The sequence below is a fragment of the Nerophis lumbriciformis genome, linkage group LG34 (assembly GCF_033978685.3).
Source record: "Nerophis lumbriciformis linkage group LG34, RoL_Nlum_v2.1, whole genome shotgun sequence".
In the NCBI taxonomy this organism is placed as follows: domain Eukaryota; kingdom Metazoa; phylum Chordata; class Actinopteri; order Syngnathiformes; family Syngnathidae; genus Nerophis; species Nerophis lumbriciformis.
In genome coordinates, this window is record NC_084581.2 from 20177931 (window position 1) to 20205901 (window position 27971).

Sequence of the window (27971 nt, forward strand, 5' to 3'; positions counted from 1 at the left end):
CAACACACATTACTGTCGTCATGAATGGCCTTCAGCTCATCAAAGCTCTGCTACCCCCACCATCACCCTCCCCACCAACGCCAGCACTTCATTAAAGGATTTAAAGGACTCCAAGGACATCACAGGACTCCAAGAACATAACAGGACTTTAAAGGCCCTCTCCATCCAAGAGGAGGATGTACGCCGGCAGTTCTTGAAGCTGAACACGCGGAAGGCCCCCGGGCCGGAGGGTGTCTCCCCCTCCACCCTCAGACACTGCGCGGATCAGCTGGCTCCTGTCTTCACTGACATTTTTAACGCCTCTCTGGAGCTATGCCGCGTGCCGTCCTGCTTCAAGGGGAACATTATCACCAAACCTATGTAAGCGTCAATATATACCTTGATGTTGCAGAAAAAAGACCATATATTTTTTTAACCGATTTCCGAACTCTAAATGGGTGAATTTTGGCAAATTAAACGCTTTTCTATTATTCGCTCTCGGAGCGATGACGTCACAACGTGACGTCACATCGGGAAGCAATCCGCCATTTTCTCACTTTCGTCGGTGTGTTGTTGGAGGGTGTAACAACACGAACAGGGACGGATTCAAGTTGCACCAGTGGCCCAAAGATGCGAAAGTGGCAAGAAATTGGACGAAATTTGTTCAAAATACGAGGGTGTGGGGAAAGCCGACGAAATGGTCAGTCGTTTGTTCCGCACACTTTACCGACGAAAGCTATGCTACGACAGAGATGGCAACCGTCCCTTATGCCACCGAAGATGATCAAGAGAAGAATATCGACCCTAGCTTCCCTGGCCTGCTGACATCAACTCCAAAACTGGACAGATCAGCTTTCAGGAAAAGAGAGCGGATGAGGGTATGTCTACAGAATATATTAATTGATGAAAACTTTATTCATTACTCGCGGTTTTACGTAAATTATTATACATAAACTGTGTTTACCAATAATTTAGCTTAAAAACATTTATTTTTTTCAATCATTCGAGTACATTCGGGTAGTCTTGTGTAATGCAGTATTTTGTGTCTATTTAGGTATGGTTAACCTGAGTGCTGAAATCGTGGAAAAATATAGGTTCTTAGCGCTTCTGAAATGGGCTGTCTGCACTCTCAAAGTGCATGTTGTTGCCAAATGTATTTCATATGCTGTAAACCTAGTTCATAGTTGTTAGTTTCCTTTAATGCCAAACAAACACATACCAATCGTTGGTTAGAAGGTGATCGCCGAATTCGTCCTCGCTTTCTCCCGTGTCGCTGGCTGTCGTGTCGTTTTCGTCGGTTTCGCTTGCATACGGTTCAAACCGATATGGCTCAAAAGCTTCAGTTTCTTCTTCAATTTCGTTTTCGCTACCTGCCTCCACACTACAACCATCCGTTTCAATACATGCGTAATCTGTTGAATCGCTTAAGCCGCTGAAATCCGAGTCTGGATCCGAGCTAATGTCGCTATACCTTGCTGTTCTACCCGCCATGTTTGTTTGTATTGGCATCACTGTGTGACGTCACAGGAAAATGGACGGGTGTATATAACGATGGTTAAAATCAGGCACTTTTAAGCTTTTTTTAGGGATATTGCGTGATGGCTAAAATTTTGAAAAAAACTTAGAAAAATAAAATAAGCCACTGGGAACTGATTTTTAATGGTTTTAACCCTTCTGAAATTGTGATAATGTTCCCCTTTCAAGACCTCCACCATTGTCCATGTCCCCAAGAAAGCACGGATCACAGGACTTAATGACTACAGGCCACGTCTGTGGTAATGAAGTCCTTAGAGCGCTTGGTCCTGCCCCACCTCAAGTACATCACCCCTCCCCCCCCTCCTCCTGGACCCACTGCAGTTCGCCTACAGAGCCAACAGGTCTGTGGATGATGCAGTGAACCTGGCCCTCCACTTCATCCTGGAGCATCTGGACTCCCCAGGAACCTACGCTAGGATCCTGTTTGTGGACTTCAGCTCTGCCTTCAACACCATCCTCCCTAGACTGCTATGAGACAAGCTCTACCAGCTCAGCGTGCCCGACTCCCTCTGCAGTTGGATCAATGACTTCCTGACTGACCGAAGACAGCATGTGCGGCTGGGGAAGATTGTCTCGGACAGTCGAACCACGAACACTGGTACTTCTCAGGGCTGTGTACTTTCCCCCTGGCTCTTCTCCCTGTATACAAACTGCTGCACCTCCAGTCACCAGTCCGTAAAGCTGCTCAAGTTTGCGGATGACACTACCCTCATCGGGCTCATCTCGGATGGCGACGAGTCCGCCTACAGGAGAGAGGTGGACCAGCTGGCGTCCTGGTGCAGCCTCAACAACCTGGAGCTGAAAGCCCAGAAAACAGTGGAGATGATCATGGACTTCAGGAAAGTCACAGCCCCACCATCCCCCCTCACCCTGATTGACTCTCCCACCCCCGTCTCCATTGTGGACTCCTTCCGTTTCCTGGACACCACCATCACCCAGGACCTCAAGTGGGAGCCGACCATCAGCTCCCTCATCAAGAAGGTCCAGCAGAGGATGTACTTCCTGCGGCAGCTGAGGAAACTTACGGTGCTGACCGAGATGCTGGTGCAGTTTTACTCAGCCATCATCGAGTCCATTCTCACCTCCTCCATCACCGTGTGGTTCCCCGGCGCCACAGTCCAGGATAAGCATCAACTGCAGCGCATCGTACGTGCTGCTGAGAAGGTGATTGGCTGAAAGCTCCCATCCCTCCAGGACCAGGAGGTGTGTGGGTCGGATCACAGCTGACTCTTCTCACCCTGGACACAAACTATTCTCCCCTCTCCCCTCAGGCAGGAGACTACGGTCCATCCAGACCCACACCTCCTGCCACCTGAACAGTTTTTCCCCTCGGCCATCAGGCACATGAACAATAACAAGATCTGATAGCTTAGTACAGCTCTTTTTATGACCTATTCTGTGTTATATGTGTTTTATGTTGCACGATTGCACCAAGAAAAATTCCTAGTTTGTGAACCCGTTCTCAAACAATGGCAATAAAAACTATTCTGATTCTGATTCTGATTCTGATTCTGAGAAGCAGGTTCCATGAAATGCTCAGTCGTTCTGTGAAGGCACCATTAATGCTGAAAGGTACATACAGGTTTTGGAGCAACATATGTTGCCATCCAAGCAACGTTATCCTGCTTATTTCAGCAAGACAATGCCAAACCACGTGTTACAACAGCGTGGCTTCATAGTAAAAGAGTGTGGGTACTAGACTGGCCTGCCTGTAGTCCAGACCTGTCTCCCATTGAAAATGTGGGGCGCATTATGAATCCTAAAATACCACAACGGAGACCCCGGACTGTTGAACAACTTAAGCTAAATGGAAAATAATTCCACCTGAAAAGCTTAAAAAATTGGTCTACTCAGTTCCCAAACGTTTACTGAGTGTTGTTAAAAGGAAAGGCCATGTAACACAGTGGTAAAAATGCCCCTGTGCCAACTTTTTTGCAAAAAAATTAAGTTTCTCAATTTGAACATTAAAAATCATGTCTTTGCAATCTATTCGATTGAATATAAGTTGAAAAGGATTTGGAAATCATTGGTTTCTGTTTTTATTTACAAATGACACAAGGTGCCAACTTCACTGGTTTTGGGTTTTGTAGAAAAATAATCATAATATAACCCCTTTAAAGCTCTAACGTCTGTAGCTAACTGACACATAGCTGGCAGACCACTTTGCTTCATTCTAAAATGTGAAGGGAAGCCGCTCATTTTTTTTTTTAGTATAGCTTTCCTCAGTAAGTTGGTAGGTGTTGGATTTAATATGTGTATTTGTTATGTGTATATGTATTTATGGCGGACTTACCTGTGACTTTAAGATGGGCGGGGCTACCACTGACAGGTGACCATGTCGGTAGCTTTAAAAATGGCGTCATTGTTTCGTTTGTAAAAACAGCGTGCTTCGTCACCAGCATACCCCACTGGTAAGATAATTTGTTATGTCCGCTTTGCTTTGTTAGATCAGCTGAATTATTGTTTAAATTCCATGCTTGCCTGCTTCCTTGCTTTTCTGTTTGTTGCAAGTCCGCTGTGTCCGCAGCGCTTGTTGTGCGGCGGACTTGCTGCGTCACAACCAGGGCAAACACTCACTATTTAGTCTTTGAACGACATTGGCAAAATTAACAGTAATGTGTGGATTGAAATCTGTTGGATTAGATTGTTGTCACGTTGCGTGTGTCCAGCTGCATTTCGAAGGTCCATCCATCCATCCATCTTCTTCCGCTTATCCGAGGTCGGGTCGCGGGGGCAGCAGCCTAAGCAGGGAAGCCCAGACTTCCCTCTCCCCAGCCACTTCGTCCAGCTCCTCCCGGGGGATCCCGAGGCGTTCCCAGGCCAGCCGGGAGACATAGTCTTCCCAACGTGTCCTGGGTCTTCCTCGTGGCCTCCTACCGGTCGGACATGCCCTAAACACCTCCTTAGGGAGGCGCTCGGGTGGCATCCTGACCAGATGCCCGAACCACCTCATCTGGCTCCTCTCGATGCGGAGGAGCAGCGGCTTTACTTTGAGCTCCCCCCGGATGACAGAGCTTCTCACCCTATCTCTAAGGGAGAGCCCCGCCACCCGGCGGAGGAAACTCATTTCGGCCGCTTGTACCCGTGATCTTGTCCTTTCGGTCATAACCCAAAGCTCATGACCATAGGTGAGGATGGGAACGTAGATCGACCGGTAAATTGAGAGCTTTGCCTTCCGGCTCAGCTCCTTCTTCACCACAACGGATCGATACAGCGTCCGCATTACTGAAGACGCCGCACCGATCCGCCTGTCGATCTCACGATCATTTCGAAGGTTTGAGTTAAAAATACCGGCACTTTACTTCTTGGTTTGACTGATGGGATTTGTAGTTCTTTTATGTAGTTCTGCTCATATGTGTAATGTGTGCCTCAAACAGAGCACCGATGTTTTATGTCTTTTTAATATGATTGTCCATGAACCATAGAGACATTTTCAATAATTCTAATCACATTTAAAACATTATATGACATAAATTAATGGTGATAATAAAATGTAATGCTAAAATTAATAAGTTAGGATAAATTCACAGTGATTGATAATATGTCATATCATGGTTGACAACATTATGCTTCAGTTGATGAATTCATGTCTATTATTTACATTATGATGATTCAAGATAGATACATTGTTTTATGTTCATGTTTACTTGTAGGTTATTACCTGCTTCTGCTTCTGCTGCTGCTGCTGCTGCTACTGTTCCTGCAATAGTACCAAATAAAACAAGCAAAAGAGTGCAGTGCGAGTAATTCCTTTTATGCTGAGTGACGACCCCTATTCAGAGGGCCAATACGGAAAAAAACTGAACAGTAGGCGTACCTGAATACATCCAGATAGATGCAGTATTATATCAATGAGGAAGGAGGATTCCCTTCATTCTGTCATTAAACCCAGGACATCAAAAGTGACCCTTTTTAATGCTTCTTCTCTCCAAAGTGGAAAAAACAAGTACCGGTAAGAGAGATATAGCAGCTCATGTTTGTGCTCATAAACAAGTTCTTGGGCCTTATTGTGGTACCTTAATTTATGAGTAATTTGAGACACGAGCTGTTTCTCAAATGTATGTTATGCTTTAAATTGTGAGCATACCTTGAGTTATGGGCATTTTCACCATCAGGTGAAGTAATCACAGTGTTTTGCCGTTTTAGCAATAAAGAGTTGATAGAAATGTTACACGTTATTGCTTCTGGTTTTGTTTACACAATAAACATACGTTTTAATTCAACAGTTGATGTATGCGTTTGAGCGCAGTTCAGAGATAGTCATCCTGCCGTCCAACCATCAGATCTAAGAACGTTAGTAAGAATATTGAGAAGCTACAGATACTGTGTTTGCCATGGTTCAATTTGTTGTTTCTAGTCATTATCCATCAATCTGGATGGCCGAGCATTTGGTACACGAACATACATATCACTTGTTGTGTATGTCTTCCCCGGAAGAGACTTACCGTATTTTTCGGACTATAAGTCGCTCCGGAGTATACGTCGCACCGGCTGGTAATGCACAATAAAGAAGGAAAAAAACATATATACGTCGCACTGGAGTATAAGTCGCATTTTTGGGGGAAATTTATTTGATAAAATCCAACACCAAGAATAGACATTTGAAAGGCAATTTAAAATAAATAAAGAATAGTGAACAACAGGCTGAATAAGTGTCCGTTATATGACGCATAAATAACCAACTGAGAACGTGCCTGATATGTTAACGCAACACATCATGGTAAGAGTCATTCAAATAACTATAACATATAGAACATGCTATACGTTTACCAAACAATCTGTCACTCCTGATCGCTAAATCCCATGAAATCTTCCTCCCCAGTGTCGCCTCTGGTAAGCGCCGTTTCCTTTCTTTCTGCTGCTCGATCGCCGTTTTCTGCTGCATATTTCACTACGTCCGGCTTGTAATCTGCAGTATATGATTTATTTTTCGGTGCCATTTTAGTTTAGCCCTTCTCAGTTTTTATAAGTTATCGCTAATGTTGAAATAATCCATTTTAATAGCTATGGAAGTAGCAGCAGTTAGCACCACATGACCCACAATGCACTTCTGCCATGACGCACAATGCACTTCTGCCATGAACCGCCCCCGCCGAATTCTTATTGGTTGACGTGTGTGACGATTGCTGACGTGTGTGTGACAATTGCGGACACTTGCTTCGTCTCTTACGCGAATGAGATAAATAATATTATTTGATATTTTACGGTAATGTGTTAATAATTTCACACATAAGTCGCTCCGGAGTATATGTCGCACCCAGACAAACATGGATATTTAAAAAATGCAATGTTTTCAATTTGTGTATAGCTTACACTCCATATTCAATGTTTGGCTAGGTTAAAATAACTTTAACTCGATTTAGACCCCTCAATCAGTCTTCCTGTCTTGTTATGGGTTGTACTTGTATAGCGCTTTTCTACCTTCAAGGTACTCAAAGCGCTTTGACACTACTTCCACATTTACCCATTCACACACACATTCACACACTGATGGAGGGAGCTGCCATGCAAGGCGCTAACCAGCACCCATCAGGAGCAAGGGTGAAGTGTCTTGCTCAGGACACAACGGACATGACGAGGTTGGTACTAGGGGGGGATTGAACCAGGGACCCTCGGGTCGCGCACGGCCACTCTTCCACTGCGCCACGCAAATACCAAGCTTTTTACAACCTCGGTAATGGACCTCCAGTATGGCGATGACTATGTAATATGCCCTCTTTCAGCTGAAGACCTTTAGATCATCTTGAGTGTTTTCACCAGTCTATGATGTTCATTGAGCAAAGAGAGCACAGTACCAAGTCACATTCTTTGTGTGTTAAACATACTTGGCCAATAATGTTAGGTTTCTTTTCACCTGCAAGCCCAAATCCACATGAAACTACTTCCGAGTATATTGTCTATTTTCCAATTGTGCACAAAATTCGTTATCCATTTTTTTTGTTTTGGGTCTGGAAACAAGTTGAAAAAACAAGTTATCGTTTTGTTTTTAAATTGAAAAATGAATGAACAAATGATACAAGGATAAGGGCCAAGAACCAATTAAATTAACTACCATTCATTTCAATGGGAGAGGGTATTTTGTGATCCATTTAGAATTATGAGCTTTGTCGCATAACAAATCGTGCTTGTAATATGAGGTACCACAGTTTTAACCAGGGATGAGTACTCCGGTATTTTTTGGCATCCCTCCGGTCTTACCGGGCACCGATTCACATAAAGTCTAACATTGCCATCTTACAGTACCTGGGTTATGCGTGATGTCACGCCCGGTTGCCGACTCTTTGCACTTCGCCACTTGGCGATCACTCCAGCAGCACTGAAAGTGCACTCAGCCAAACTACCTCCGGGTAATGTTGCGATTTTCAATGCCAAGAAAGTAATGGACTCAAAAATGCTTCAATGAATGTATAGTAAGGCTCCGTTTTTCAAAAAATGCGCTAGCTTGATGCTAATACACATTGGCTTTGCCATTGACAAACTACTAATTAGCATGAACAATTTTACATGGCGATTTCAAAACTTTCAAATACGTTAATGAAAACTACAAACTATGATGCACGTTAAGATCAAACGCCTGCTGTGTAATAAGTACAATACTTATAGTAGTAACACTTTTGAGGCTGCGACACAAAACAAAACAACACACCATAAACTTCGCCATGAGCTGATATTTGATGACAATAAAGCTTTCTATTCTATTCTACACACTACTGCCATTGAACGTCTTGGACTTGCAACTGTAATCACAACCTAATGTCATACTTGCAATTAATCATAATCAGCTAATTTTTCAGTGATGCAATTAAAAAAATATTTACTACCAAAACAATCAATATTTAATAACACACACAAAACGACCAAAAATTGTTACCGGTATCAAATCCCAGGTACCGGGAATTGGTACTGTATTGGTTCAAATGTGAACGACACCCATCCTCAGTTTTAACATCATCCATCCATCCATCCATTTTTCTACCGCTTGTCCCTTTCGGGGTCGCGAAGGGTGCTGGAGCCTATCCCAGCTGCACTTGGGGGGAAGGCGAGGTCCACCCTAGACAACATCCACACTCACATTCACACACTAGGGCCAATTTATTGTTGCCAATCAACCTATCCCCAGGTGCATGTCTTTGAAAAGTGAATTCTGCATAATAGGGGACCTTTAATAAATGTAATCTGACACTAACCTGCTGGCTGTCATACTGCTTCAGCAGGCCTTTCATTCGTTCCTTCCTAGCAGTGGCTTTCTGTAAGCGCTCCTCCACCAGCTGATCCCGCTCCAACTGGTAGGCTTGGATCTTCTCTAAGCGCTCCCTCCGCTGGATCTCCTCTATCTCTTGATCGACCATTGTCGGAACATCCTGTTTCCTCCTGCATAATTACACAAGGACTTTGTTAATGTACAGTTTAGATGTAACATTTGGTATATGTAGATGTGCCTAATAATGATTCTGGTAGAGAGTGTGTTTCCATCAAACTCTGCTGCAAAAGATATTTAACTTCCATAGTAAAGCTTTAAATATTCTACACCTGCTATTTAGCCAGATAGGCGAGGCGAGCATGTGCACGGACAGGATATTTTCTGTAAGAATGAAAATGGTGCAAAGGAAATTATGTGAGTCACAACCCTGGCGTTATCTCGCAAAACGAACCGTGAATGCAAAATGACATTGGTGTAAGAAGTCAACGTAAACACCCTCGCGTTTGGGTATTTCTGCAATAAGACTTCATTGTAACAATAAAATAGCACCCAACTCGTCTTGCTGGAGTCTGTCTACGTGTGATAAGAAGAGCAGAAAAAGACAGCGCCGTGAAGTGAGGAAGTTAACAAAAACTAAGTTTTTCTAAAAGCACAAGAGGCCATCTGAGGTGCAAAGATGAGATGGAGACTGAAAAAAATTCTGAAAAATGTATTTTTTCCTTTTCTGGTTTTAATGATGAGGCGATACCAGGCTCTGTGCTACTGAAGTGCTTTTGGCTTAATGAGCACTGGCCAGTACAAACTTCTACTTTGCAGCACATTGTCAGCAGCCATTCACAGCTGGACACATTCAGTACACACACGCATACACACACGCATACACAACTACATTCCAAAATATACATTCACACAAACAGCCAAAAGGGAGAGATAGTTGACAGGAGAGAGCACATCACATTGAAGCGATGAGCTCAGTGGGGGTTCTGAAATAGCTTTTTGATTAAGAGACCCAAATACCATCTCATTTTTTACAAGCAGTCAGGGATGGCCTGAGCGAGACAACGTGAGATGGCGTAAGAGAGACACGGGAGACAAAGGACATGCACTCCAACGAGTGACACTTCCTTTGCAAAGACATTGACAAGTCACCTTTTGACACTTTGGAAACTGATAAGCAGAAAAGACTATCTACGATATCTCACCCCTTACATTTCAGCAACCATTTTATTGTAGTTAAAAATATAGAATTCAACTGTAACAGAATATTCTTATTCATCCAAGTTATTGTATTCTCTGTTACAGAAGGGATTTCCCTTAATTTATGACGCTACCACCAATTATCTCGCTTGTTTGAATATTTAGAAAATAATTGCTGTGTATTGATTCGTTTTAGTGGAGCGTAAATGTAGTCATACAAAACCCAAAACCAGTGAAGTTGGCACCTTGTGTAAATCGTAAATAAAAACAGAATACAATGATTTGTAAATCCTTCTGAACTTATATTCAATTGAATAGACTGCAAAGACAAGATATTTTACATTCGAACTGGTAAACTTTGTTATTTTTTGCAAATGTTAGCTCATTTGGAATTTGATGCCTGCAACATGTTTAAATAAAGCTGGCACAAGTGTCATAAAAAACTGAGAAAGTTGAGGAATGCTCATCAAACACTTATTTGGAACATCCCACAGGTGAACAGGCTAATTAGGAACAGGTGGATGCCATGATTGGGTACAAAAGCAGCTTCCATGAAATGCTCAGTCATTCACAAAAAAGGATGGAGCGGAAAAAAGAGGAAAAGAACCATCCGGACTGTTATAGGCGCAAAGTTCAAAAGCCAGTATCTGTGATGGTATAGGAGTGTATTAGTGCCCAAGGCATGGGTAACTTACACATCTGTGAAGGCACCATTAATGGAGCAACATATGTTGCCATCCAAGCAACGTCTTTTTCATGGACGCCCCTGCTTTTTTCAGGAAGACAATGCCAAGCCACATTCTGCATGTGTTACAACAGCGTGGCTTTGTAGTAAAAGAGTGTGGGTACTAGACTGGCCTGCCTGTAGTCCAGACCTGTCTCCCATTGAAAATGTGGGGCGCATTATGAATCCTAAAATACCACAACGGAGACCCCGGACTGTTGAACAACTTAAGTTGTACATCAAGCAAGAATGGGAAAGAATTCCACCTGAAAAGCTTCAAAAATTGGTCTCCTCGGTTCCCAAACATTACCGAGTGTTGTTAAAAGGAAAGGCCATGTAACACAGTGGTAAAAATGCCCCTGTGCCAACTTTTTTGCAATGTGTTGCTACCATTAAATTCTAAGTAAATGATTTGCAAAAAAAAAAAGTGTTTCTCAGTTCGAACATTAAATATCTTGTCTTTGCAGTCTATTCAATTGAATATAAGTTGAAAAGGATTTGCAAATCATTTTATTCTGTTTTTATTAACGATTTACACAACGTGCCAACTTCACTGGTTTTGGGTTTTGTACAAGCTGTACACTGACTCCTCTTAAGTGTATCAAAGTTCCATTTCTACAGCACAATCCCTCGAAGGTATACTGTAGTACAAACCCCGTTTCCATATGAGTTGGGAAATTGTGTTGGATGTAAATATAAACGGAATACAATGATTTGCAAATCATTTTCAACCCATATACAGTTGAATATGCTACAAAGACAACATATTTGATGTTCAAACTGATAAACATTTTTTTTTTTTGCAAATAATCATTAACTTTAGAATTTGATGCCAGCAACACGTGACAAAGAAGTTGGGAAAGTTGGCAATAAATACTGATAAAGTTGAGGAATGCTCATCAAACAAACACTTATTTGGAACATCCCACAGGTGTGCAGGCTAATTGGGAACAGGTGGGTGCCATGATGGGGTATAAAAACAGCTTCCCAAAAAATGCTCAGTCTTTCACAAGAAAGGATGGGGCGAAGTACACCTCTTTGTTCACAACTGGGTGAGCAAATAGTCAAACAGTTTAAGAACAACGTTTCTCAAAGTGCAATTGCAAGAAATTTAGGGATTTCAACATCTACGGTCCATAATATCATCAAAAGGTTCAGAAAATCTGGAGAAATCACTCCACGTAAGCAGCATGGCCGGAAACCAACATTGAATGACCGTGACCTTTGATCCCTCAGACGACACTGTATCAAAAACCAACATCAATCTCTAAAGGATATCACCACATGGGCTCAGGAACACTTCAGAAAACCACTGTCACTAAATACAGTTTCTCGCTACATCTGTAAGTGCAAGTTAAAGCTCTACTATGCAAAGCAAAAGCCATTTATCAACAACATCCAGAAACGCCGCCGGCTTCTCTGGGCCCGAGATCATCTAAGATGGACTCATGCAAAGTGGAAAAGTGTTCTGTGGTCTGACGAGTCCACATTTCAAATTGTTTTTGGAAATATTAGATATCGTGTCATCCGGACCAAAGGGGAAGCGAACCATCCAGACTGTTATTGACGCAAAGTTCAAAAGCCAGCATCTGTGATGGTATGGGGGTGCATTAGTGCCTAAGGCATGGGTAACTTACACATCTGGGAAGGCACCATTAATGGAGCAACATATGTTGCCATCCAAGCAACGTCTTTTTCATGGACGCCCCTGCTTATTTCAGGAAGACAATGCCAAGCCACATTCAGCACGTGATACAACAGCGTGGCTTCGTAAAAAAAGTGCGGGTACTTTCCTGGACCGCCCGCAGTCCAGACCTGTCCCCCATCGAAAATGTGTGGCGCATTATGAAGCGTAAAATACGACAGCGGAGACCCCGGACTGTTGAACGACTGAAGCTCTACATAAAACAAGAATGGGAAAGAATTGCACTTTCAAAACTTCAACAATTAGTTTCCTCAGTTCCCAATCATTTATTGAGTGTTGTTAAAAGAAAAGGTGATGTAACACAGTGGTGAGCATGCCCTTTTCCAACTACTTTGGCACGTGTTGCAGCCATGAAATTCTAAGTTAATTATTATTTGCAAAAAAAAAATAAAGTTTGAGTTTGAACATCAAATATCTTGTCTTTGTAGTGCATTCAATTGAATATGGGTTGAAAAGGATTTGCAAATCATTGTATTCCGTTTATATTTACATCTACCACAATTTCCCAACTCATATGGAAACAGGGTTTGTAGAAATGTTTGCTGAAATGCTCATTTTTGTGACATACGGTAGAAAATGGATGGATGGTTGGACTATTTCTAAAATTGTCAACATTTGTTGGTAATGCTCTCCGCAGACACACACCTAATGTAGGGAGTGCAGTCCAATGGAGGAACAACTATGCTTCGCAGTTCTTCGATTGATATACTAGGAGTATTGTCAGGAACAGGACTGCAAGCCTCATCTGCATAAAAAAAAAAAAATGTAAGCATATTTTTGTTCAGTGTTTAAACAACAACCACAACTTACCAGACTCATTGGGTGGGGGTTCTTCAACAGGAACATCATCTGACCTTTGGGGCTGAAATTGACTGAGCCAATTGAGGCGTACTTTCCATGCCTAGAAACAAAGCATCACAGCAAGAGAACGTGTCAGCACTATTGTACATCTTGGTTGGACTTCTAAATGAACAAAGAAAAACGTGGGTTACAGGGTAAGACCAGTTGAGAACCCTTGCACTGTATGGACAAAGGTATAAGAACAGATACAGTAAATTCAGATATGATACAAATACAATAGTCCAAACTGTCTTGTCAAGATGAATTTCAGTCAGATAAGGCGGTGTGTCTCAATACTTTTATCAATCTTCAGATCCACGTTCAGACACTGGATTACCTTGGCAGCACGGCCAGGTTCCGCCGCTTCCCAGGCTCTTTTAATAGCTTTGATCTGCTCTATTCGCTCTGTGTCCTTCTTCACCTCAATGCTCTCTGCTTGGCTCTTGTCAACAGCCACACGCAGCATGAAGTTGGCCTTCGTCAGGTCAAGGCTCTGCACAAATGTCAGGTATGAAGACACAGAGTGACAACACAAGTATGCACGCACATACACTTGTAAAGAACATAATGTCATGGCTGTCTTGAGTTTCTAATCATTTCTACAACTCTTATTTTTTTTGTGATAGAGTGATTGGAGCACATACTTGTTTGTCACAAAAAACATTTATGAAGTTTGGTTCTTTTATGAATTTATTATGGGTCTACTGAAAATGTGACCAAATCTGCTGGGTCAAAAGTATACATACAGCAATGTTAATATTTGGTTACATGTCCCTTGGCAAGTTTCACTGCAATACAGCGCTTTTGGTAGCCATCCACAAGCTTCTGGCAAGCTTCTGCTTGAATTTGTGACCACTCCTCTTGACAAAATTGGTGCAGTTTAGCTACATTTTTTATTGGTTTTCTGACATGGACTTGTTTCTTCAGCATTGTCTACATGTTCTCAATGGGGTTTAAGTCAGGACTTTGGGAAGGCCATTCTAAAACCTTAATTCTAGCCTGATTAAGCCATTCCTTTACCACTTTTGACATGTGTTTGGGGTCATTGTCCTGTTGGAACACCCAACTGCGCCCAAGACCCAACCTCCGGGCTGATGATTTTAGGTTGTCCTGAAGAATTTGGAGGTAATCCTCCTTTTTCATTGTCCCATTTACTCTCTGTAAAGCACCAGTTCCATTGGCAGCAAAACAGGCCCACAGCATAATACTACCACCACCATGCTTGACGGTAGGGATGGTGTTCCTCACCTTTTCTCCTCCAAACATATTGCTGGGTATTGTGGCCAAACAGCTCAGTTTTTGTTTCATCTGACCACAGAACGTTCCTCCAAAAGGTCTTATTTTTGTCCATGTGATCAGCAGCAAACTTTAGACAAGCCTTAAGGTGTAGCTTCTGGAGCAAGGGCTTCCTTCTTGCATGGTAGCGTGTCAGTCCATGGCAATGCAAAACACGCTTGACTGTGGACACTGACACCTGTGTTCCAGCAGCTTCCAATTCTTTGCAGACCTGCTTTTTGGTGGTTCTCGGTTGACTCTTGATCATTCTGACCAATTTTCTCTCAGCAGCAGGTGATAGCTTGCGTTTTCTTCCTGATCGCGGCAGTGACAAAACTGTGCCATGCACTTTATACTTACGAACAATTGTCTGCAAAGTTGCTTTTGGGACCTTAAGCTGCTTTGAAATGGCTACAAGTGACTTTCCTGACTTGTTCAAGTCAATTATTCGTTTTTTCAGATCTGTGCTGAGTTCCTTTGACTTTCCCATTGTCGCGTTTGTAACCGAGTCTAACGATTGCATCACATGAGCCCTATTTAAGTGGGCTCAGAGAAGTCAACAGGTGTCGTCAATCATAATCACTCACATGAAGTTAAGAGGCCATGCCATGAAGCTAACTTGTCTACATCACCAAAATGTATCATGTATGTTGCTGTATGTATACTTTTGACCCCCGAGGATTTGGTCACATTTTCAGTAAACCCATAATAAATTCATAAAAGAACCAAACTTCATGAATGTTTGTGTATGTGCTCCAATCACTCTATCACAAAAAAATAAGAGTTGTAGAAATTATTGGAAACTCAAGACAGCCATGACATTATGTCCTTCACAAGTGTATGTAAACTTTTGACCACGACTGTACATCAGAGATGCTGAATGTGGTGGCTTCAACACAGAATAACATCAGTGTGTGCAGGGCGACTAGTGGTGAGTGGAGGGGAAGGAATGGTGAAGTTGCAGACAGACAAGACATTTCACACGTTCAGATCACTGCGCAGACACACAAGTCTTACACAGCAGATGTTTTGCAAAAGTCACATATAAAAATACAGCCAATCAGGGTTTCTGCTTCACATGAATCTAAATACACACATTTTTTTTTAAACATACACAGATCGGAGTACAGATTTTTTTTTTACACACACAGAAATCCAAATACATACACACAAATTAAAACATGCACACGCGGATCTGGTTACACACACAGAGATTGAGACACACATACATTTGTACATGGAGACGTGAATCGGAGAACAGTTGGATTTAAGTACGCATTTGCAAATAATTTTGATTTTGCTACAATACACTTCAATACTGAAGGTCACCACGTTGCATATGCGTAATGAGTCTGTCTATTTCAATGAGTGACTCGGCCGGGGTTTTTATGCGGCGCTCACGGAAAATAATGTCATTGTTTAGTTAATTTATTCAGAGATCATGACATCGGCTACCTCCGACAATGTTGTGCTGCTAATGAGAGAAAAACACATTCAAATGGAAATGGGCTGCAGACTACTAGACACTCTGAAAATCTGCCTTTCAAATGTGATGGCGCTTATGATTAGATGTGCAGCAAACAAGAAGCACTTACTCTGAGTTTGTGTTTGTCACAAGCCAACATATACTACTGAGCAAAGAATACGTCTCTTTAAGACAGATTTCTTGCATTATGACGTTTGTGGGGTCACAGATTTGTCTGACGGTAGAGTCAACCGAGCAAACAAAAGCCAGACTGAAAGGCTCTTCAGTTCCCAGTGTCCACTCTATTTTGAACGCTATCTCGAAAAGGTAATTTTCTTAGTGACTCTTCACTTTATGTACTTAAACATCACAATAGCAGCCAATGTAAAGATTGGTAGTGATCAATAATATAAAATGCATGACCTGACTGTATGGCGTAAGTAGATTTATTATTGACATCATGGTTGCAGATAGGGTTGTACGGTATACCGGTATTAGTATAGTACCGCGATACTAATGAATCCTATTCAGTACTATACCGCCTCTAAAAATTACTGGTCAACCACGTCGTCACATTGTGTCATGCAGACAAGCATGTTCCCCAATGCACAATCACGGAGTACTTACAAGCGTAGACAGAAAAGGGAGAACGGACGGATTTTGGCTTCATAACTAACGATAAAAGTGAAGTTATAACACTGAAACACTCTGAGGAAGAGGTGCTTTAAGACATGGCTAGCTAGCTAGCGGCTAATGTATGTCCGCAGTCAGTACTGTTGTAACTACTTCAAAATCACTATCACCATAGTATCCCTGTAGGACGAGTGATAGCTCTAAATCCGTGGTTCTTAACCTTGTTGGAGGTACCGAACCACACCAGTTTCATATGCGCATTCACCGAACCCTTCTTTAGTGAAAAATAAAATGTATTTTTTTTTTTCAAATTCAAGAAAAAGTTATGTTTTTATACTGGTGCACAAAATGAACCGTGCATGAACATCACCTTGTTCAAAGAACAAAACCAACACAGTGCATGAACTCACGACAAATTACACACTTTACACACCTTACCATGAATTGATTAACGTGGACCCCGACTTAAGCAAGTTGAAAAATGTATTCGGGTGTTACCATTTAGTGGTCAATTGTACAGAATATGTACTGTACTGTGTAAACTGTACCGTTTCATATAATGTATTCTCTTCCTTTGTAATCTGCTAGTAAAAGTTTAAATCGATCAATCAAACAAACCTGCGAAAATTAGAGGGAATATTGTTTGGGGGTATCCATAATACGCCGATAGGGAGAAGTTTTTATTTACACGATAAGTCGAATGTGTCTTTACCTCCGTGGCGGACGCTCCGCCAAACCCCTGAAGCCGACTCACCGAACCCCTAGGGTTCGATCGAACCCAGGTTAAGAACCACTGCTCTAAATGCTTCACTACACATCGGAATCATGACAATGGGTATGTTAAAAATGGTCTGTAATAGACAAAGTCAAATCAAGACTTCTGTATGCCCGATCATCAACCATTGAAACAAACATCTTGACTTTGAACACACTACACATACGTGAGTCAACAGCCATACCTGTCACACTAAGGGTGGCCGTATCAACAATGCCAACACTGTCATAAACATTTGTCATATAGTGAAACCACACTAAACAACAATGACAAACACATTTTGGGAGAATATTTGCACCGCACCGCAACCCAACATAAACACTACAGAACAAATTTCCAGATTTCCCTGCAGCACCAACTCTTCTAGGAGTCTACAATACAAACAAACGCCATTGGCGGATCTACACCTAACATCCACTGTAATGATACCAAGTACAGAAGCGTATCTAGTTGATACTACTATGATAATTACATCAATATTTTTTAGCATCACAAAATCTTCTTTTGTTTTTTAAAAATGTGTATTATGTTTATAAACTCAGGAAATATGTCCCTGGACACATGAGGACTTTGAATATGACCAATGTATGATACTGTAACTACTAGGTTACTAGATTGATACCCACATTTGTGGTATCATCCTAAACTAATGTAAAGTATCAAGCAACAGAAGAATAAGTGATTATTACATTTTAACAGAAGTGTAGATAGAACATGTTAAAAGAGAAAATAACCAGATATTAACAGTAAATGAACAGGTAGATTAATAATTAATTTTCTACCACTTGTCCTTGATAATTTTGACAAAATAATAAAATGATAAATGTTACTGCATATGTCAGCAGAAAAATTAGGAGCCTTTGTTTGTTTACTTACCCCTAAAAGACAAGTTTAAGGACAAACTTGCAATAAGAAACATATGTTTAGATTTTTTTGTTAAAATAAAGCCAATAATGAAATTTTTAGTGGTCCCATTTATTTAGAAAAGTACCACAAAGTATATTTTGGTACCGGTACAAAAATATTGGTATCGGGACAACACTAGTTGCAGAGATGTTTGTCACAGTGCAGCTGTGATGTATTACCGTGTCTTCAGATGAGCAGCTGCCGTTTGTCTTTTCTTCTTCGACTTTCCGGTTGGATTTGGGTACATCGGGGCACTGCTCTTCGTTGCTCGACATGTCAGAGGTCGATTCTATCACTTCCTCCGGGAAGAAAACTGCATTTTGTAAAGAGAGGGTATATGATACATGATACTGTGATGGATACTGGCCCAGATACTGCACATGTTCCATGACATAATCCCTCACTTGGCTGTGGTGATAATTTTAGAGTGATTAAAATATGTTCAATTTGTTAATTTAGTGTGTTTTTACCATAAGCATCTGTATGTATATGTTGTGTGGGCGGACCTCTGCTAGATGGCACTGTTGCACTTCACAGTTATAATGGGCAGGCTCCCATGCCACAGTGATCCATCATTTGAGTGACACTGCCAATTTGCCAAGTTCCTCTTGTTGAAGCCAATTGGAGATGCGGCACAATTGGTTTGCCAAGCCTCAGTACTCATGCGCACGAGTCAGTTAATGAAAACAAAGAGTTGTTGTTAGGGGCTAAAGACTGAAAACTGCTTGAGCAGTACATACTGGCATTGCAAGCATTAAACATCCACACAGCACTATTTGAGCTTGTTAAAAGGGCTTTCAAAGCGTGCGGCATGGCAGTCAGTATATCCATGTAGCATATAGGGAGTATGATCAAGGGCACAGCCTCACCGCTGAGACGCGTTTAACTGGGTGAAATTAATTCACTTTCCTGCTGAGATATTTCCCAGGGCACCGTGGGGCAAGAAGAGCAAACTTCATTTGACTTCCCGTTGACCCACTTCCACAAGCTTATTGGAAAACCATAGGAGGCTCCTGTGGTCAGTGGACTCGTACACAAAGCTGCACCAAAGCTCAGTATAGTACATGGTAATTTTGTTATATCCTCATTAGGAATAAGATAGTACTACAGAAAAGAAACTTGGATATAACTATGCTGTCAGCTATTTAGACCACAATCGCTCTATAAGGTTGTCATTATACCAGAATTTCATTAGTTGTAAATGATAACAGTGGTCGATGGCCTACCAGTATATCATAACAAACAATACTGTGTTTATACATATGGTCATTAATAACAAAAATAGCTAACTATTTAGTTTTTTTTTAAAACAGCAGTGATGTGGAGCATTCAAGTATATATTTGTATAAAAATTATCCTAAAATGGTGGTGGCGTGACATCATCAGGTTATTTGTAATAAAAGGGGAAACAATAAAGAGAAATCTGTTTTAATTTGTGATTCGTATCAACATTTCCACTTTATCTCATCACGTTTTTGCGGGTTTTTTTGTGTATTTTATTTCTACAACGTGTCACAGGTCTATAAGAAAAGAGGTGTGTTCCGCAAATGGCCCTGGGCCCCCACTTTGAACACCACTGGTTTATATACGGTACTTCACCAAGAAGTGAAAGTGTTGCCAAACAACGGAAGAGTGTCTCTAAGCTGTTTTTTTCTTAGCATTTATAGACATGATGAAATTTGGGTTGCCAAAATGTTATGAAGGTTAATTCTCCACTCCCACTCGCGCGTTGAATATGTTTGTGACACTTTGTATTTGATTACTGTCATGACTTGGACTGTGAGGGTTTTGTTTTCCCGAGATGCAAGTAAAGCTGGATCGGACATGGCTTGGAGGTGAGTACATATTCATTAAAACACTAACAAACTACAAAAAAAGGAAGCAAACAAAAGGCGCGCAAAATGGCGAAGAACAAACTTGACTAATGACACCAAAAGACTAGCACAAAGGCAATTAACTATGAACTCGAAACAAAAACACTTACTGTGGCATGACATGAAGCATGAACTAGAGTAAATAGGAATATCATGGGTAGCAGAGGTAGTATGGATGGATAATGTCACCAGGACAACAGAAACAGACAGGCTTAAATAGCACTGACATGATTAGTGACAGGTGTGCGAGTGCAAAGCGTGAGACAGGTGCGTGACATGAGGACAGGTGAAAACTAATGGGTAGTCATGGAAACAAAAACAATGGAGCGTAAACAGAAACTAAAGAAAGAGTCCAATAACTAAACAAAACAAAACATGATCCAAAAGACATGACAATTACCCAATAAATGCTCAACACAAGACACTTTTTCTTACAAACCTCTACCCGCTAAATATAGCAACATACACATTTATTTTGCTACATCGTAATCTTGACAAAACAGGTGAGTATGGAGTGTGCTGCGAAGCAGAGTTATGATGCATCCCGCCGTTACGCAGTTCCATAATAATATGTTAACCAGTGAGGGAGAACCAGAAGTGTCAAATCCACATTTACGGCAGGCTGCCACAAATAAATAACATTGCCTAATTGTTTTTTTTACCACAGCAGGCTTTCTTCTTCAGCACGGACTCCTCAATTAAGAATGTGTGTGGCTCACCACGGAAAAAACGTTGTACTGAAAAATAAAAAATGCAGGTACACACGCACATATACACGCGCATACACACGCACAGTGCATCCGGAAAATATTCACAGCGCTTCACTTTTTCCACATTTTGTGTTTTTACAGCGTCACTTATTTCAAAAGGGAATACATTCATTTTTATCCTCAAAATTCTACAGGCAATATCCCATATGACAATGTGAATTTTAAATTGTTATTATTTTGCAAATTTATTAGAAATAAACTAAAAAAAATCACATGTAGATAAGTATTCACAGTCTTTGCTCAATACTTTGTTGATGCACCTTTGGCATCAACTAAAGTCTCAAGCCTTCATGAATACAATACCACCAGCTTGGCACACCTATCTTTGGGCAGTTTCTCCTATTCCTCTATAAACATTCCTCTTTGTAGCACCTCTTAAACTTAATCAAAATGGATGGGAAGCGTTGGTTTTCATCCACAATGTCTCAGTACATTGCTGTATTCATCTTTCCCCCTTATCCTGACTAGTCTCCCAAATCCTGCCGCTGAAAAACATCCCCACAGCATGATGCTTCACTGTAGGAATGGTATTGGCCTGGTGATGAGCGGTGCCTGGTTTCCTCCAAACATGATGCCTGATATTTACGCCAAAAAGTTAAATCTTTGTCTCATCAGAGCAGATAATTTTGTTTCTCATGGTCTGAGAGTCTTTGAGGTGCATTTTGGCAAACTTTTTAGTAAGAAATGGCTTCCATCTGGCCACTCTACCATACAGGCCTGATTGGTGGATTGCTGCAGAGATGGTTGTCCTTCTGGAAGGTTCTCCTCTTTCCACAGAGGAATGCTGTAGCTCTGACAGAGTGACTATCAGGCTCTTGGTCACTTGCCTGACTAGACTAAGATGAATACAGCAATGTACAGAGACATCCTGGATGAAAACTTACGCTTTCCATCCAACCTGATGGAGCTTGAGAGGTGCTACATAGAGGAATGGGCGAAACTGCCCAAAGATAGGTGTGCCAAGCTTGTGGCATCGTATTCAAAAAGATTTGAGGCTGTAATTGCTGCCAAAGGTGCATCAACAAAGTAATGAGCAAAGGCTGTGAATACTTATGTACATATGATTTTTTAGTTTAAATACATTTGCAAAAAACAACAACTACCTTTTAACATTGTTATTTTGGGCTATTGTCATACTTGCCAACCCTCACGATTTTCCCGGGAGACTCCTGAAATTCAGCGCCTCTCCCGAAAACCTCCCGGGACAAATTTTCTCCCGATTTCCAGCCGGAGCTGGAGGCCACGCCCCCTCCAGCTCCATGCGGACGAGGAAGATACAGCAATGGCGACGCCGACGACGAGTAAGATAAAGAAATATGCATGTAAGTTCCAATATATATATATATATATATATATATATATATATATATATATATAATAAAATAAATACATATATATATATAGCTAGAATTCACTGAAAGTCAAGTATTTCTTATATATATACATATATAAGAGCCGGTACACAGCCTCTCCACCACCAAGACTCCCACAGTGCCTCCTCGCGGCCACACACGGTAACTGGGACCTCGCGGTCTCAGGCTAAACTGTAGGGGATCTCGGAGCAGCAGTGGGCCCCAGAGGCGAGGTGTGCAGGCCCACCGGTGTGTGGACACGCCCTGGCATCCGCCAACCACTGCCCCACCTATGAGTCAAATAGTCGTCATCCCCCCTTGCCCCCCACCCGCTGCCTTGTGGTACCTTTGGGAGAAGGAAAGGCTATGGGAGTAAGCCCAGACAGAAAATCAGGAGTGGAGCCCCTGAGGCGGCTGGGTGTCATTGCTTTTCTGCCCAGGCATGCGCCACGGAGAGGTCACTCCAGCCTCCCCCCTAAAGGGAGTAAACAACACGGAAGCTGGCAGTCCTAAGCTCCACCCAATTGGCGCCAGCTACGACTGTGGGAGGAAGAACTCCCCCAGGCGCAACCCATCGTCACTACTGACGGACGGATGCCTATGATATATATATATATATATATATATATATACATATATATATATATATATATATACAAATATATGAAATACTTGACTTTTGGTGAATTTATTATTATTATTATTATTCTAGCTGTAAATATACTCCTCCCCTCTTAACCACGCCCCGCCCCACCCCCGACCACGCCCCCCACCCCACATCTCCCGAATTCGGAGGTCTCAAGGTTGGCAAGTATGGCTATTGTCAGTATAATTTTGAGAACAAAAATGAATTTATTCCATTTTGGAATAAGGCTGTAACATAGCAAAATGTGGAAAAAGTGAAGCGCTGTAAATACTTTCTGGATGCTCTGTATGTATCAAACAAGAGCATAATGGATCAACAATCTACTCATCATAATAACAATGTCTACACTCGCACACACACAAAAGTCCCTTTGGTGCTCTCAAAAACATTAACAACCATGTTGCTACAATAATAAAAAAACTATTAAAGGAAAGTAATTGTACCTTGCTATCCACAAAAGGCAGACGAGGCTGAGAAGGGAGGCCAGGCAGAGAGAGGAGAGTGTGAGGTTCCACTGTATCTCTATTTTTGACAACCCTAGTGCTATACAAGCTCTACACTGACTACTCTGAAAGGGTATGTTTGCATTATTTACGCTAACTTTCCAGACTGTTTAAAGCCCTATACCCTGCCCTCTTCTGTCTTTTAGCTCATATGGCGCCATACATAACACAAGCGCATTAGCTTACTCAGTGGTCCAGTGGTTAGAGTGTCCGTCCTGAGATCGGTAGGTTGTGAGTTCAAACCCCGGCCGAGTCATACCAAAGACTATAAAAACGGGACCCGTTACCTTCCTGCTTGGCACTCAGCATCAAGGGTTGGAATTGGGGGTTAAATCACCAAAAATGATTCCCGATAGCGGTCATCGCTGCTGCTCACTGCTCCCCTCACCTCCCAGGGGGTGATCAAGGGTGACTGGTCAAATGCAGAGAATAATTTCGCCACACCTAGTGTGTTCATTGGTACTTTAACTTTGTGTGTGGTCAGCTAATTATAGCAATTTAGCAAAGTTTAACAACTAACGCTAGCTGTCATTGAATGTAAAGCCCACAAGAACAGGACTGCAAACTGTTAGTTGCTTTTGTGTATGTGCACACACTCTCTGCGTGTGTGAGTTGCAAACAGCACTAGCTAAAAAATTTTAACCAAAAACAATATAACAAGAACATCGCTGTGTTGTTTTTTCACAATTACTAATTATATTGATGAAAATTGCTTGTCAGTCTGAGGAATTTGTTTGGCTTTTAGGCTTGTCACCGCTGTCTCGTCACACGTGCACATACACAAAAGCAGTCCAAGAGAAGCAACTAACAATGTGCAGCGATCATGTTGTTACAATAAGCTATATATTCAATGATAGTTAACGTTAGCTGGGTAAATTGCTATCATTAGGTAATCATTATGTACTAGAAGCCATAAAAGGGCAGGACACACAGTAATGCTGAAAACACATTGGAGTTAGTGCCCCCTAAGTATCAACGTGAAGGTTGGAAACAGTCCTTTTAAGAATGTCCAAGTTTCATTTCTATAGTATTGTACCGTGACAAGATAATAAAATGGTTGCTGAAATATGAGTGTGGTGTTTGTCTCCACGGCGCTGCTGCCGCCTATTTACCCTCTTGCGACCTCTGTGGCGTTCCGGGGCGTAGCCGTTGCCTCTCACACCTGCTGGCAGTTTGCAATCAGGCCTTCTTAAGCCCTGCTGCTAGCCACAACAGTTGCCAGTTGATTGTTTGCAACACAGCGCCCAGCCATCGCTTTGTAGCTTTTTCCTGTGTGTTTTCCATATTGGGCAGCACGGTGGCAGAGAGGTAAGTGCATCTGCCTCACAATACGAAGGTCCGGGGTTCGATCCTGCGCTCGGCAACTTTCTGTGTGGAGTTTGCATGTTCTCCTCGTGACTGCGTGGGTTCCCTCCGGGTACTCCGGCTTCCTCCCACCTCCAAAGACTTGCACCAGGGGATAGGTTGATTGGCAACACTAAATTGGCCCTAGTGTGTGAAAGTCAGTGTGAATGTTGTCTGTCCATCTGTGTTGGCCCTGTGATGAGGTGGCGACTCGTCCAGGGTGTACCCCGCCTACCGCCCGAATGCAGCTGAGATAGGCTCCAGAGACCCCCCGCGACCCCAAAAGGGACATGAAGTAGCAAATGGATGGACGGATGGATGGTATTCCGTATTGGCTTCTTCTCGTTATCCTGCACACTAGTGATGGTCAAACAAAGCCTCATGAGGCATTGAACCACTTGAGCTAATTGTTTCAAGAATTTCTTGAAGCTTCACGAATGTTTCGGCACAATAAACCCCCTGCTGGCCAACTGTATAATGACAAACAGTTGTATACTGTTTGATGCATTGAATTTTTGCATCTGGTACGGCTTTCGGATATGCGGATGACTGTCTGACCAAATAGTTTTGCTCATTGAATCAACACATATAATAAATGTTTTATTGTATTGTGTGTTTGTATTTTGCCACCGTGGTAGTATTGTATGATACGGCAGGTTGTGTAATGTTTTTCTGTCATCTGAACATTGCTTATGATCTTAAAGAGGAAGATGACACTATAATGTACGGTAACTTGGACAATGATGTACAGAACAGGGGAGATGAGTAATTTTTGTTATTTTAAGCCATTCTTTTTTTTTTTACACACAAACTCTCCATCATCCAGTTGTTGATTTATGGTGGCTGTTTAAAAGAGAACAAATACGCTACAGAATGTTTTACCTTGTTAAAGCGTCATGTTTATATGATTTTTGCGAACAGACGTTGCCGAAAATCGAACCCATTAGACCATTATGCTACCAAAGGATGACTATGACGTAGACAGAATTTAGCATGTACAGTATATATTGTTTTGTTTAAATTTTGTACTATTCATACTGCTTACAGAGCAGTAAACGACTTAAAGTAAGTTTACTGTAAAATGTAATATCATGCACCATTAATCTTTGATTCTATTGGAATTTTTTTTAATTATTTTCATTCTCTATCCAAATTCCCAACAGACTGCAACTCTCAAAATCACATATTTTCAATGGGGCTTCAGCTGTTTTGTCGAATATCCTCGCAAAATCTGAACCGCGTCCCGAAGCCGTCAGGTGTCACGCATCATAATTTCCGGCTTCTCCCCTACATGAAGCACACTTTGATATGCGCTTTACGAAAACGTCCCCCCCCATTACTTTACACACGCCTCGAAGCCTCGGCACATCTCATCACATCACTACTGGGCACTCGCTACGTTGGCACTTGTAGTTTATCCCACACTACTTCCGCCCTTATTTATGTAGCTTTGTCCACTTTATTGTTTGTGTTTTCCCCACTCCATGCAAGTGCGCCTTTTGTTTATTATATGTTTGTATCATTTCTCTTTCTCTGCTTTGGAGTCCTACTCAGCCGATCATAACAGAATCAACTGGCCAAAAATTGACGCCGTGGAGGTAGAGCAGTTTCGCCTAGCGCTGAAGGGCTTTGGACAGTGAGTTGGCGGCCATGACCATTTGCTACCCAATATCAAAGATGCCCTTAATAAAATTTCCACTAGTGTGGGGACTTTTGACGTTTGGAGCAGGCCTGTGCTTCCCTCAACCCAGGCGACCCTCTTCCTGTGGCTGGGGCCAATACTCCCATGCCTGCTGATACCATATCACCTCCACGGGAGCCTAACATTCCACATTCCCTCCATTACTTGGAGCCGTAAGTCTGGCTCCTGTGAACATTTCTCCCTAGTTTTTGACCAACAGCCCCATAACTATTCTTCTGACCAGGCCAAAATAGCCTTTGTTATGAGCCTGTTATCTGATGAAGAGGCCGTCTGGGTGATGGCTGCTAGAAAAGCTCACCCCACTGTGTGCACTTTACTATCCTTTTTTATTTTAAGTGAGATGAGGAAGGTTTTCGATCCTCCACTCAAGGGCAGAGAGGCGCGGGTAGTCGTTACTGGACTTTAGGAAGATGAAGCTCTCAGTCGCTGCTTATTCTATTGACTTCAGCATTCTAGCAGCAGTGAGAGGAATTGGCGAAACTGCCCTATGTGGTATTTTTTCGGAAGGGGCTTAATCACCGCATTAAGAACGAACTGGCTGTTTGTAACGAAACTGCCTTGCTGGATGAACTCATTGGTCTGGCAATTCAATTGGATGACAGATTACGGAAATAAGATAAAGAAGTCGGCGAGGAGGATCGCTGATCGCCACACCGCTTCGCCTAATGGGGTGATATCAAAGACGATTGAGGTCGACCCTCCCATTGTTCCTCTCAGCAGTGCCTTTACTAGCCGAGCGGCAGCACCGGCAGACGTAACAATGCAGCTCCTCGTAGGACGACTCACCTCGCCAGAACAAGCCCAACATCGAAAGCTTTGCTTGTACCATTATTGTGGGAATACGGATAATCACATCTCCAAGTGTACCATCAGACTTTATAGAAGCGCTGCTCTTGTTGTACCTCAACTGCTGCGGTGCCATGCCTTCCCGTAATGAAACAGTCGCCTGTTAACTCTTCCTGTGAGTACCCCAGCACCTCTCCTTCGGATAAGAGACTACAGAAACTGTCTGTTAGGACGAACAGTATTGAAATTATGGCTTTAAATGATTCAGGGGCTGATTATTGTTTTGTTGACACTGATTTAGCTAACACTCATAAACTAACCCAAATCGAACTTAGCTCTCCCAAGGAGGTTCACTCTTTAGATGGGCATTGCCTGGCAGTGGTTACTCACCAAACTGATTATTTCATTCATTCATTACAGGGCACCATGAATCTCTTCGGTTTTTTATTTTGCACCTTTTGCCACACTAACTGTTTTTGTTCCGCCATTCCCACCACATTAGTGCCCAACAAGACTATTGAGGTTATTGATCTATCCGGCGTACCTTCTGTTTACCACAACCGGCAACAAGTTTCAAAAAGTCTCATACCCCATACTAGCCCAACAATTGTGACATTAAGTTGCTTCCTCCATTACCCAACGCTAGGCTCTATAACGTGTCAGGCCCTGAACAGGTGGCGCTTAAGAACTATATTTCCACATCACTAGTGGCCGGTCTCATTTGCCCTTCCTCTTCGCAAGTGGGCACCTGCTTATTT

The 27971-nt window shown here is 42.1% G+C and overlaps 1 protein-coding gene across 7 annotated transcripts in view; it reads right to left on the reverse strand.

Annotated features, from left to right (window-relative positions):
- Positions 1-27971, reverse strand: part of adgb (androglobin) — a 116096-nt gene that overhangs the window by 10659 nt on the left and 77466 nt on the right. For all 7 annotated transcript variants that reach the window (XM_061929804.2, XM_061929803.2, XM_061929802.2 and 4 more), the window contains 5 exons: positions 18416-18549; positions 13520-13675; positions 13153-13243; positions 12988-13087; positions 8703-8886 (listed from right to left, as the gene is read on the reverse strand). In XM_061929804.2, coding sequence (XP_061785788.1) covers positions 8703-8886; positions 12988-13087; positions 13153-13243; positions 13520-13675; positions 18416-18549 — 665 coding nt within the window. The remainder of the gene's footprint in view (positions 1-8702; positions 8887-12987; positions 13088-13152; positions 13244-13519; positions 13676-18415; positions 18550-27971) is intronic.